Genomic DNA, 13,598 nt, shown 5'->3' with positions numbered 1-13,598 from the left:
CGACGAAATGTCATTTAACTTGAATGTGCAACGACATTTCGTAGCTACACACTGTGGGGCTGTCGGCAATTATCTCGTTGCTTAGACAAAAGGAATAGATGAAAGATGTACGCCTACATATACAGGACTAACGAACAAAACTACAGATACAAAAAAAGACAGCAAAACTAAAAGATTAATGACTACCAAGTATCCTAAATCTACCAAGTTTTCCATCACTGCATTTCTTTTTGAGCTGATATGACAAATATTGCTGTGAAATCAAGACAAATGGCAATTAGACTAGATAGCCCGGCAATTGAACGGAAAAAGTGCATTCCAGAATGTTCCTTTGTTTTCCCTTCACGTGTTTGCAGGTATTATACAATGGCGGCATTGGTGACCCTTCCTCCTTCGCACCCTGTGATCCCATACCTCACTGTTGCATTGACGATTGTGGACCTATAAAAGGTGGCAACTGACAGTCGATCAGCACCGACTCATTCACCATGTCTCGTCACAGCAAGGTCGTTTCTCAGATTCTCTTCTCGGTAAGTTTTCAATTCATTTAACTGTTATAAATGTCATTAACTTAATAAATTAAATTAAATTGTTTATTTTGTGTCGAATAAGGTGGGACTTGTGGTGTTACTTCTAGCCACATGTAAGACGGACGGAGCCAGCGTGGCGGTCGATTCGACCAAGGATTCGTATGTGAAACCTGCAGCAGCTGAGACGGACACGAAAGAGGCGGCCGCCAAGGACCAGGAGCAGCTGGACCCTCGCATTGGTCTGTACACGCAAAAAGTAGAGGCTTACGGTTCAGTTGGACCCATTGGAGGCAATAGCGCTTTCTACTTGACTTCGTTGCTGCCTGGCTACGGTAATTGTCGATTTGCGCCCTGCCCATGTGTGCACGTCATCAATGTCGGTGGCCTCGGTGGGAGGCTGATTGTTTCTTGAATGGGTTCAACTGTTGCCTTTGTCTTTTCATTCGATACCAACTCATTTTGTATTTTATTTTCTCTTTACTTCTTTAGGTGGTTATTCTTTACCCGCTAGCAGTTACGGCGCCTACCAACCGAGTTATGCTGCTGCCGCGCCTGCCTACCCGAGTTCCGGTTCCGCTTATTCCGGCGGATTGGCCTACGCTCCGGCTGCCCAGCAGACTTATTATGGTGGCGCGTCTTACGGAGCCTCTCCTGCCTCTTACGGATCACCGGCTTACAGCGCCCCTGCATCTTCTTATGGTGCCACTCCTGCACCCGCCTATGGTGCATCCGCTTACGGGGTCACTCCAGCAGCTTCTACTTATGGCGCTACACAGGCTTATGGTGTCACTGCTGCTCCCACTTACGCCACTCCAGCTTCCAGTTATTCCGCACCAGCCTATGGCGTCACCCAGGCTTATGGAAACATGCCTTCGTACAGCGGATCGACTTACGTGACTCCAGCTCCTGCCTACGGCGCATCTTACGGCGTCACTCCTGCTTACGGTGCAGCAGCCTATGGTGTCAACTATGGAAACATGGCGTCATCATACGGAGCATCGGCTTACGGTGTTACTCCGGCTCCCGTTTACAACATGGCTTCTTCTTACGGCGGAGTCTATGGTGTCACTCCAGCCCCATCTTACGGTATGGGCTCTTCCTATGGCGCATCTGCTTATGGAGTTACCCAGGCCCCCACCTATGGCATGGGATCCTTCTACTCTGGATCGTCTTACGGTGCCACTCAAGCTCCGGTCTACGGCGGATCTTCTTACGGTGTCACTCCCGCCTACGGTGGATCTGCTTATGGTGCCACTCCTGCTTACGGTGGATCTGCTTATGGCGTCACTCCTGCTTATGGCAACATGGCATCTTCCTACGGCGCATCCTCTTATGGTGTAACACCTGCTTCTATCTACAACAACTTGAACAACTACGGAATGGGATCGTCCTACTCTGCGCCTTCCTACTACTCCGCTCCGGCTTATCCTGTCACTCCGGCTCCAGCATACAACAGTTACATGATGGGCTCCTCTTACGGATCTTATGGCGCCACTCCGTCTCCCTACATGTCTTACGGCGGAAATTCGAATATGCCCAACGTTTATGGTGGATCGACTTACGGCGCTGGAGGCTACACTGGTAGCAGTTATGGCGTTGCATCGTCTCCTTACTCTTCGTACGGCGTTTCTTCCTATCCGGATGCTTACTACTCCACTGGATACGGCGGAGCTTACGGAACCGGATACAACAGCGGCTACAACATGAACCGATACGGAAGCATTGCTGCATACTAGTCTTACCTTTCCGCCCGTTTGTTATTTATTGTTGATATTATGAAATCAAATAGAAGTATTAATTTAACTAAAAGGAATTATGTCAATTTGGATTTATTGGGTTCTCCTCCTTCTATTCAAGGGTGAAAATTTCTAACTTTGGATCAAACACAAAGGGGAGCATTTCTCTGGAATTTGAATTACTTGCGTATGTTATTTACTACCGCACATGCCAAACCGGTGTGAATAATATTCGTTCAGCCTGTTACCATCCCGTTTTATTGTACGTGCATCCGGCCTTCGAATGGAAATCGTAGTAGTTTCCTTTCCGGAACTATATTTTTTTAACGTGTCGATTCGCCGTCTCTTTAATATCCTGTTCCGTCATTTCAACTTATTTCTTGCCGTACACAATCGGCTGGATCATATATTTGGTTACATTTAATACTTGTGGGTATCTAATGTTAAAATCATATAGTTACATATCAATTCTTCTCTCAAAATAAATCTTTAAAAATCATAAAAGAAATCCCAAAGAAATAGTTGCTTTGAATTTTCAGTTAAGAATATTGAAGTAAAAATAAAAAATCCAATTATGGTAAATTTTTTAGGTAAAATAAAAGTTAAATTTAAATAAATTCAAGATTTAAGAACTGATTTTGATCTCGTCATCTCTCGTTCCTTATGTCAGCCATCGGCGAATATTTTGAAGTTCATTCAGTTTAATTTGATAAAGTTCCAATTTTCTGCATCAGTTCACGGAGTCTGTACTTGCCAATTTATACCAGCGCGTTTCTGGCTGTGCCGCTGTCGAAACGCTTGTTTGAACAAACATGTGAGCCAGACATTTTGCTGCTGGTTGCCCTTAACTTGTACATCAGGAGCTGAGCGTTTATTAACTATCTGTCCAACTTCAGTTTCGAGTTCAACTTGATGAGGGTGGGGGCTTGACTTGGGCATTAGAATTTCTGCACTTTATACAAACTGCCAATTTGCGTTAGAAATAGTAGACGTGCGTACATAATAAACGAGTCACTTAAATACGAGCGTATAATGTCTTAGGTGTATATACTATATACAACATTAGAGATCCTCTTTAAATAATGGTAGACGCAGAGATTAATGTAGAAGTATACCTTTGACCTATCAAATAGACCCAGAAGTCTATAACATTGGAGTTTGAACGGGTCTTTACAAAGGAAATGGTTTCGTCTCTCTATACAGCCCCAGACACACACAAGTATAGCTAGAAATCTTGGGGCTATAAAGCTTTATCGTGCCAATGTCACGTAGCAGAGATCGAAATCATATCCCTGCAGACTGGCGTGATCGGCCACAGGCTCACGCTGAAGTTATATAGACCACACCGCTGCGTGTGTGTGTGTGTGTGGGGGGGGGCGGTGTGCTAGTATATAGCAATATAGTCGTCGTCGCTTGCAATCTCGTTTTCTCTCTCTCTCTCTCTCTCTTGCTGATTCCCTTCTCGTTGTCCTTATATTTGTAGCTCGTTCCCCGTTTAGTTACAACGTGACGAAAAGATCCCCAGCACTCTCCGTGCCCGTCGCCGTGCCCTCCCGGTTGTACAAGTCAAACAAGGACACACACAACGTCATCAAGAAAACCACTTCCACAAGTATAGATCAACCGAAACCAAGGCGATATACGTCCAATAATAAATAATTCAAAAAAAAAAGCGTCGTCAGCGCAAACGCTTGTCAGCGTCTCTCTCACGCACGAATAAATGACAAATCAAAAAAGTATACACATACATAAGGGCTGCTGCTGTACGTAGCCGATATACACACTCTTGATCTTATTTATTTTACAGGTCGTGTGCTGTTACTGCTGCTGGCTGCTGACTAAGTCTTTTATAGGCGGCGGCAGCAGCAGCTATACAGTGAGAAATCGACGGATTACAGTATAAGTCGACATGAAATATGGATGCGACGTCATTCGAATTCTTCAAACAGTCGAAATCGAATTCCTGTCGCGGCTAACGAATTCGGAATTATCTTGTCACACACAACGTTTGTATTAGAACGGAATATATGTCAAATCTATATAACTATGCATAGGCACCTTTTTCATCGATTCGGGGAAAATCGGGGAGACTTGACGTCAACGTTTTAAGTGAATCACCACACATCGAGTATTATAACGGTTGATAAGCAGAATAATATTAAAGGAACGAGAGAAATAGTCCTCTCCTAACTCTGCCATACAGATCTTCGTTAATTAATAAGAAAAGAGAGAAAAAAAAATGGAAGTTCGTCGAAGCCGAGGATGGAGGGCTAGCAAATTGGGGGGGAGAATATAAGTGAAGCACTGAAGCAGAGATGATTTTAATCAAGGCAGCGAGATCGGCGAGCGAAAATATTTCATCAACTTTTCTCAGCATGAATCACAGAACAGAATGAAAGAGGAGAGAGATGGAAATGTGAATGCCTTTTGAATAGGTTGGCAGGATGGGGGGGGGGAGAGCTTTAGACTTTCTTCGCGGTTATGGATTCGTTCGACATCAACGCACAATCAGCTAAAGAATCGGGATCTCCGCCTATATAGCCTGTCTATATAGCTAGCTACATCTGAAGATCTACAATGACTATAAAGCATGCTTCAGATGTGTCTATATGGCGGCTTTGGCGGCTATATATGTGTGTGTGTGTGTAGAGTTATAAAATATATGGAGATAGACCATCAATTCTAGTGTCCTACATTCTTTCCCCCCCAATCCATTGCGTTTCTCCTGCTGGAGGAGGATGTAGTACGACGATTGGGGAGGGATCGTCAGAGGGGCCGAGCTGGTCGGCCATGTCAATTTGCTTTTGGCCACGATACTGATGGTATCTTCTATCCGATTATAGCATTGCCAACCTCCAACCTTTGGTGTAGGGCAAAAGCGCGTTGCCTTGTACTCTCCCCAGATGATAGAGTTAAGTAACAAAAGATGAAGTTATAAATGCAATTATTCCCCAGGGCTCCTCAGACGGCAATCGACAACCGATATTACAAGGCAGAGGCGAAATTGGACTGGGCGTGGGAAGGCTAGTCTATTAAGGAACGGAAAATGTGAGGGCGATGAAAAATAATCAAAGAAAAGTTAACGAAATCGAAAAAAAGATGATAATAAATGTATGAGGAAAATGGCGCTCATCGTTTTTTTTTAATGATGATGGTGAAATGGTGAATAGATCGAACGCAATCCGGGACCGCGAAACGACGCGCTTCGCCGGATTTTTATTTTCTCGTTGACACTCGGCCATTTGCCGTTACTCTATCCCTTTTATTTATTTTTATTTTCTTTCACCACTGTCATCTTTATTCGGTTTTCCGCGCCATTTGATGATCAGATATACTATTCGTGGAGTGGAGCTAATGATATGTTTTACTGGATGCCTTGGATGGTTTCAGTAGTGGCAGTTCCAATACTACTTCTTTCATTTGACGACGTCTGTGCTGTACTGTACTGTCGACTGTCGCTAGATGGCCATTGTGTCATCAGGTGGCGCTTTCCGGCTGAAGTTTCCAGCTGACGCAGTGACGCTGACGCCACACACCACAGAAAACCGCCAACATGTTTCTGATTAATCTGTTGTTGAGACACAGATGCAAAATGTATTATCGTTATGGTTTTTTTGGGATTCGACATTTTCCCGCATTTTCCATCATGAATATTCATAAGGTAATTATTGACTTCTTGTTTGGATTCCCCAAGTCAATGAAATGTAAAATGCTCGTGTGAGTTTCCAGATAGTCTAACCTATATCTTGTAGTTGGCCAAATCATTTGATCACGTGGCGTGAGATTGCTGTTCATTTTGCAGCAATGTCGTTTTTTTTTGCTGTGCTACTGCTATCGCTACCTAACTAACCACCTGCAGTCCTGCATGTTCAGTTGTCCACCCCAATCCATGCAGAAACACTCGACAGGAATTAAAGCTATTTTGTTAACAAATTTCCCTAAAAATAAGGCTACAGATTTATTTTATTATTTATTCATATTCAGAAGTTAGATTCCTTTACTTAACCATGGTAGAGTTTTCAGTAAAGTCTTTCGTGAAATTGGAAATGTGGTTCTACGTAATTTAATTTTCCGTGCATTGTTTGAAGTTTATTTTTTTGTTTCAGCAATTTTAAAATTTTCTCAGCTGTGAATTCCTTTAATTTGTGATACTTACACAGACAGTAAATATTGTATAGGATAATACAGAGTTTTCAGTTAAGTAAATCTTTTACGTGATCTATTGGTTTGAAGTTCATTTTTTCGATAGTTAATTGAAAAATCTTGCTAGATGTTTTAAACTTATGATATCAATGAAAAACTGAGGGACTATATAGTTTTAACTCCTGCTCAATTGTACTAACTAAAGCATCTTTTCCTATTTTGTAAATAGGTCTGACAGCCAGAAATCTGTATTCCTTCATTGCTGTTAAGCATGCACATGTTATGTTGCAGCCAGCTGGAATAAGGTGTGAAGAAGGTTAGTTTTTCCTGCATCAATCATTGATAGTCCAAGTAGTGACCAGTAATTACCAAGGATTTAGAAAAGGTAGTGATTGTGGATTGATGCAGAATAGTCCATTATCTTTAGTTTGATCGACTCGTTATTGTGTTACCTTTTAGTTATTAATTTTTCCATAAGAAGCTCGCAAATGAAAGTGGCGATGAAAATATAGCAGCGAAAAGATGCAAAGTAAATGTGAAAGGAAGAAAAGAGGCAAAAAAAAAAAAAAAAGCGTAAATGTAGGATTCTAGTATATCAGCAATTACCAACGTTTCTTGCAAGGGTATTATTAACTAAGAAATCGTCTTCCGCCCAACTCTTGACCTTGTTAGCAGAACCAGGTTGTTAGTCATTGCTTTTGTCCTCAATCACCATCTTGATGTATATAGGGCAGGATGAGTGATCATTTGGCAGTGCTTGTCAATCAATGCAAATCATTACGGAATCGGCAGTCCTACCGCGTTCTGCAGATCTGTCCCGATTGCGGATCAGTAAAATTCAGAGTTTCAGACATAGGGAGTTGTGCCGTTTACCTTTCTTTCGCCCAAGTTGTGGCTTAGTCCTACATTTCTTCGACGTTTTGGATGCGAGAATGTTTTCCGCTTTTTTTTTTTTTCTATGGCACTTGTACCGACTTTTTAAAGTGCCATCTGGTAGTTTGGATACCCACAGGCCACAGATGCTGACGGATGCTACTGACGAGAAATTGTTAACTGAGCTACCACGCATACAAAGCTGAAACTTGTCAGATGTCCTAACTATTTATATTTGTTCGTCAAGGGTGTTGTTAAAGGTAACAAATTCTAGGCTGTTCCATTGACTAATTGTGAAATTTATTAATAGTTTCATTTTCATTTCTTAGGGTTGTTTTCCTGAAAGAGAGAAAAGAAGAAAATTACAATTTCAACTGAATCATTGTTCACATTTTCGGTGGTGGAGAATCACATGTAATGTCTAATGTCATCACAATGTAACGGAAATCCCTCCTCCCCCAAGGAGAAGAGAATAAAGCGGGAATAAAGCTGAATTTTGGTAAGACAAGAATGTCTGAAGATCCTTACATTTGCAAATTCAGGGAAGAGAAAGAGAACCATAATAAAGCAGTCTCTGAGGTAAATTAATGAATTGGTTTATTCAACTGCCAAATAATTAAATTACACTTTGGTATAGATGGATACAAGTATTGTCGCTTACGATGGAACGGTGCGCGGCTCCAACGGACTTGCACTAGAGGTGTATTAGATTTAATTCACGTCAGCTGTGATTAGCTCTAACCTTTGATGTGGTCCTCTTTATTCAACAGTCCTTTTTACAGAATGGTGTGACAGGCCAATTGCAGTTGTGTCTGTAGAAGAATAGGAGACGTAAGTTTGTTACATCTAAAATATATGTTACTTAAATTTCGTTTACTTACTGAATCAGTTTCTCAGGCACGAGTGGCTGCAACGTCTCTAGTTTGAACTACAAAGTAGTCAGTGGGAATGTTGGCTGACCATTTCTAGATTCCGTTGTGTTAAAAGGGAGGATGTAAAGGGCGGAACATCTGGTCCTTGATAAAGTGGGCCCAGTCTACTAATGTTGTGCACCACAACGAAAATCAAACGTGCTTTTGTTGCACCGGAATCTGGTGATGGCGACATCTTTATAAAAAGCATCGGTGTTAGCATTGAGACCATGCTCGAGATCGCTGAAATTCTGGATTTCAACCGCCGTCACTCGAACGATATTTAAGATGTGAAAAAATACCATCGCATCGAAGGTGCCTCAAGTGTAATCGTCAAGGTTAATCTGTAACTTGAATCGTTATAGAGATTATTTACTGTGTTAATGTCCTTGCTTCTTTAAAAATCTAGGAGATGAGAAACGTGTCTAAAGTTGGAATCACCGTTGATGTTAGCCACCGAGCTTTTTGGCCAAATTCGTGACATCAAGCAAAAGTTACCGGCCATTCACTCGTTATGGAATGGGCGCTGTACTTCCCCATTGTAAAAAAAAATTCACGCACGCACTCTACGTAACACCAACTTGATATTCTTCACGTCAAGAGCGGGTCCGTTCGTTACGCCGTCCAACCCCTCCTCCCCCCCCCCCCCCAACGTCATCTTCGCTCTGCAGGCCATCGATATCACCGCTGTTAACCACAACGAGTTCTTTTCTATTATTCTACCCATGATCCTCAATGCTTTCGCTGCCGTCTCCAAATTGTTCAGCGTTCAACCCAATTTCTTCGAGCTTCACAGCTGATCGCTGGCGTCATTTGGGAATGTAATCAAGAAGTTTAACTTCATGATGACCATCTTCCACGTAAGTCGAAATCGTATCACAGAAACACCACAACATTATTTTACTATTCTATGACAGAACTACGCTGATTCCAGGAATCCTTGCATCAAGTCTCAAACAACTGCACTTATTGCGTCGCGTCGCCCACATCAAGACCGAGTCCTTCCGTTACCGCCTGGTGATAAGTCTGGCCACCATACCCTTGAATTCAATTACTTCTTGGTGACATATAGACAAAAGACCATAAAGGTTGTTCCTCGCCAACAGTCTTTGTTCTCCCGTGCTGATGGAAATCTTCTTGCGCTCTCAAGGAGGAGGATGACGTACCTTCACGTGGCCATGAAGAAATCGCTGGACTGGTGGAAGAAAAAGGATTGATCAAGATGATCTCACGGCTTGAAGTTGACCCACAGCATGGTCATGCTCGGCGGACAACACATCAACTGGAGAGTCAACGATGTCGATGATCACCGTCGGTGTCCGTAAACACTCCTGGATTCGCTCTCCATCAGTTGGCATATGGATACGTTAACCAGCCTACTAAGCTCAGCACTCTTGCTCAATGCCACCACTTCAGCTAGGTAATAAAGTCAAATCAAGGTATATTTAATTTTTATTTTGTTAAAACAGTGAATCGCCCATTAGTAGCGACCCTCGGTCAAGGTTTTCTAGATAGTGGATTTTGGTATGTAGAATTTTTAGGATTTTTCGCTACAAATATGAAAACCCATATGTTTCTAATGATTCTTTTAATTATTCATAATTTCAAAAAAAATTTATGGTTATAAAGGTTTTTATATGATTTATTTATTAAACAGACCGTCCGGTCCAAACTGCTGCCAGTCAAGCAGGGGGAGACACTGCCCGACTGACTCGACCAGGGAGATTACCCGGCCATGGTTAAGAGAAACCGGAAAAAGAGCGAAGAGAGCTGAGGAGCAGTTATTATGAGAGCAGTGTGTCATAGTAGGCTTCCGGCTTAGACTCATGACCCTCCAACAGATTTCATCGAATCATGCGCCTTGCAAGTCCCCGTTCGACCAAACATCTCTCTTCCTCCTGGTTGTCGCAGCGAGTGAGTGACCACCGGCGGGCGTTGGTTAGTGGTTATTTAGGGAAACGGGGCCACTGAAGAAGGGAGCCCAGATATGCACTTGTAATTTTAACTACATCTACATAATTTATTGACGAGTCTTGAATTTCAGCAACCTCCCCTCGGTTTCACAATGGATCAAGTCTATGGAACGGCAGCGAACGATTAAACTTAAAAAAAAAAAAGATAGATTTTAATTAAAAGTCAATAACTGAACGAAACATCAAGCATTACCTCCAATGCCGGTACAGATAGCAAGAGACGACATATCGACAAAATGCAGCCCATCGAATAAGACCGACAGCCATCAGGCAACATCGACTATTTTACCCAACTGTTCAATACTGCATATGATGCATGGACAAAAACATAGGCAAATGTCACATTTAAATGTGATGTTGAACTGCAAATCTGCACAAGCTCCATTTCAGAGCATCTATTAACTGGATAGGAACTGTAAAACCACTGTACACCAAACAGCAACACCGTAAACAGCTCAAACTGACCATGAACTCCTACAAAGCAAAAGAACATCAATGAAACAATGACATTTTGAAATGTGAAAAAAGGGTACCAATAATAAAATTTACTTAATTTAAAATAAACAATGAATTTAAATTGAAAAAGAAACCAGGAAAGAATTCTGTACATTTACTTCCACTGTGTTATAAAAACTTGGCGGTAATACTGAATGGGAATTTTTTTTCTAGTTTGATTGGAAGGAAATCATTAACTCAGTAAAAGCTGACAAACAATGTAGCTATCTATGAAGAAAAAATTATTTGGAAGGAAGAAATATCACCCTTAATTGTTTACATCACATAAGAGTTAAGTTTGTCAGTTGAATACAAAAAAAAACAACACAAGACTTCCCAAGTTACAACCAATAATATCAATCAAATTACCAATTCAAGAAGTTTTCCTGCAGTGATGCTTGGGATAACACCAGCTCCATAAACTCCATGCAGCAGCTGCACATCAACTTGACTCGATCACACCTTTCTCACCAGCTGGCTGCAACAAAACCATGGTAATGATATGACAGCCATGAAGCTCAGACATGTTCTCAATTTCTGTAACAGTTGAATAAAGGGATCTCTATCTCCAACCTGAAAATCAACCAATAAAACCTATTGCATTATAGTAGAGAAATTGATCATCAAAATGTATTTACTAGCTTTGAAGTGTTTCTGCACGAAATGAGACGTACAATGGCGACATTTTGACAAAATGGACAGCAGTTTCGAACAACGTCGTCACATTATTTGGCCAAGTCATGGCCTACTCTAGTAACGGCCTATAGGCTGGCCATCCCTGTGTTGCCGAATGGATCCAGCCGGCCAAGTGAAATTATATGCCAGATTGACTGTAAACTCAGACAGAAACGTCAAAGAAGAATAAAATTTAAGAAATCCAAATAGCATTACCAATTAAATTTCATGGCTGAAAATCTAAATCGATTCACCGCAACTCCGTAATAAATTTGGTTTACCACTTTCAGTCAGCGTCTCGGAAGTCTCAGTTCGTCCTCACGAAGACACTCGCGTGACCTGGTGGCTGGGGGACAAACTATTTTAGCCACCTAACGACAGCCAACAGAACTCCCTCACGATTACCACGTTTGATGACTGTACGGAACGAATGGATTGCTTTCCGAACTCTGTTTCGGAAGCTTAGCATCACGAATTCACCACTCACGAGGAATGAATTATCAGATGCACATCACACAGAAATAAATCTGATGAGATTGGGGTATCGGGGGTCCAGACAAAAAATAAAACTTAAAATTTTCTGAAGAAAAGAATAATTTTCCTGCCTGTGGCTGTAAGGCAGCAGCAGCTACAGTTGTCTGTGTTTGAGTTCAAACTAACTTTGGCATCAAATAGTCATGAATCTCATGATGAATGTAAAAGAAATATTCCAATGAATATCCCAACATTAATGCAATAAACTAAATTAATTGCTACCTAGTACCTACTGCTTGAGTATAAAATTCAGATAAATACAAACAATGTTGGTATGTGCCCTGCATCTTTTCATGTGACTTTACCAAAGTTGCTGCAATAACCTGAATACTACCCATGGGATTGATAATGTTCCCATAGCTTTCTCTATGACAGAAAATACAGTTTATGGCATCAAATAAAAGTTAAAATTTTTTTTAAGGAAGATTAATACTTGTCTGTCAATGCATTATTTGTAGAAAACATGTTTGGAAAAAACAACAATTGCCCACACTGGGGTTAGCGACCTACCAACATCAACAGAAACTCCAGATAATTACGATGAACATTAACTAAGAATGTAAAGAGGTTTTCACCAAATTGTTAATAAGCTATTATGGGTTTTTACTTGTATTAACAGGATGAAACATTCAGCAGTTCTAACGACGATTTTTAATGAAAAAATTGATGGTAGGCTATTTGTAGGCTGGTTGCCTTTTGCGTTCCTTCCTAGACACATAATAAGAAGAATGAAAGGTGATCCAACACACATACGGAATAAATCACATCATAAACAAAGTTGCGCAAAAATAAACTGGAATTTACTTAAGAATTCATCAGTAATTTTCGTGGAAAAATATGAAAATATAGGAAATCTTTTGACAGCCACTCAACAATCCGCCATCACATGATAAACAAGAACACCTATGTCATCTATTGGACACCTCTGACACTCCAAGTCCCAACAAGCAAAAACGCAATTTAGTTTTGCGTGAACGTGAACAGGTGTGAACGGACCAATTGTCAAATGCTCATTTCAATCAAACAATTCAATTGCTGAAATTTTTACTTTTTACAACACTCTAGCAGGGTCAATGACTCTAGAAGTCTGAGTAGTCCCTCAAACCAAACCGCTTAAAATATTTCGAAGCTGCAGACGTCCGAACTTCCCTGACTGGAAAACAGTGTTGCCAATTTATGATATTTCAATTTATATTTCAATATTCCAATTTATGCCAATTAGATTTATCATGGTGGATTTATAACATCAGGCCAGCTAATTTGGAAAACAAAATAGTCCTGGTTGTCTATCGGGCCATACCTAATTAATGTTTTTTATTGAATGTGTGTCTAGTTGTGTACATTTATAAAATGTGGAACCAGATCCCCTCATCAGTCATCGAATGGCTTCTCTCTGTTTTATATTGGCGATAATTACGTACTTTGCCAAGGAGTCGTTATATTGATAGCATTAATAAAAAGGTGGAAAGAATTCAGAAAAGAATTCAGGTGAGAAATCAATCATAGAGTAATCTAATCAACTCCATTGAAAATATCAATTATAAGGTTTAACCTGACACACTCGGCAATTGATCAATTCGCAATATTTTTGCGATGTTGCGCATGTTCGCCTCAGAGTCGGTACATATGTTATATGCGTTAAACAACAACTACCATTCGTCTGACTACGTCGCATATGACTAATAACGAATTGCAAAATCAATTTCCCGTAAGGTGGTCTCCACTGAC

At 41.0% G+C, this 13,598-nt stretch overlaps 1 protein-coding gene and 2 long non-coding RNA genes across 11 annotated transcripts; 2 read left to right on the top strand and 1 right to left on the bottom strand.

The window, feature by feature from the left end:
- Positions 1 to 431: 431 nt before the first annotated feature.
- Positions 432 to 2,335, top strand: LOC124346784 (shematrin-like protein 1). 2 transcript variants are annotated; one of them, XM_046798407.1, is made up of 3 exons: positions 432 to 530; positions 613 to 769; positions 1,020 to 2,335. In XM_046798407.1, exons 1-3 carry the CDS (start codon positions 489 to 491, stop codon positions 2,264 to 2,266), a joined length of 1,446 nt encoding a protein of 481 aa, XP_046654363.1. In that variant the 5' UTR covers positions 432 to 488; the 3' UTR covers positions 2,267 to 2,335. The 2 variants fall into 2 exon arrangements, with proteins under 2 accessions (XP_046654363.1, XP_046654362.1); XM_046798406.1 differs by having other exon boundaries at positions 613 to 862.
- A 3,440-nt stretch (positions 2,336 to 5,775) lies between these two features.
- LOC124350313 lies at positions 5,776 to 9,684 on the top strand. Of its 8 annotated transcripts, none has more exons than XR_006920767.1 (9): positions 5,777 to 5,927; positions 6,639 to 7,542; positions 7,612 to 7,861; positions 7,920 to 7,982; positions 8,053 to 8,113; positions 8,180 to 8,531; positions 8,603 to 9,053; positions 9,111 to 9,281; positions 9,347 to 9,684. It is a non-coding gene; the product is annotated as an uncharacterized LOC124350313 (long non-coding RNA). The 8 variants fall into 8 exon arrangements; XR_006920775.1 differs by having other exon boundaries at positions 5,779 to 5,927; positions 6,639 to 6,725; positions 7,422 to 7,542; positions 9,111 to 9,684; XR_006920758.1 differs by having other exon boundaries at positions 5,779 to 5,927; positions 6,639 to 6,725; positions 7,407 to 7,542; positions 9,111 to 9,684.
- Positions 9,685 to 10,162: 478 nt separating this feature from the next.
- Positions 10,163 to 12,920, bottom strand: LOC124350715. Its single transcript, XR_006921097.1, has 9 exons — positions 12,675 to 12,920; positions 12,478 to 12,578; positions 12,304 to 12,376; positions 11,742 to 12,236; positions 11,553 to 11,682; positions 11,300 to 11,491; positions 11,031 to 11,234; positions 10,360 to 10,640; positions 10,163 to 10,295 (listed from the first exon to the last, which is right to left on the bottom strand). It is a non-coding gene; the product is annotated as an uncharacterized LOC124350715 (long non-coding RNA).
- Positions 12,921 to 13,598: the final 678 nt, after the last annotated feature.

This window comes from Daphnia pulicaria, chromosome 1, assembly GCF_021234035.1.
Source record: "Daphnia pulicaria isolate SC F1-1A chromosome 1, SC_F0-13Bv2, whole genome shotgun sequence".
Taxonomy (NCBI): domain Eukaryota; kingdom Metazoa; phylum Arthropoda; class Branchiopoda; order Diplostraca; family Daphniidae; genus Daphnia; species Daphnia pulicaria.
The sequence above is the reverse complement of the archived record's forward strand: the minus strand, read 5'-3'. Positions and strand labels throughout refer to the sequence as shown.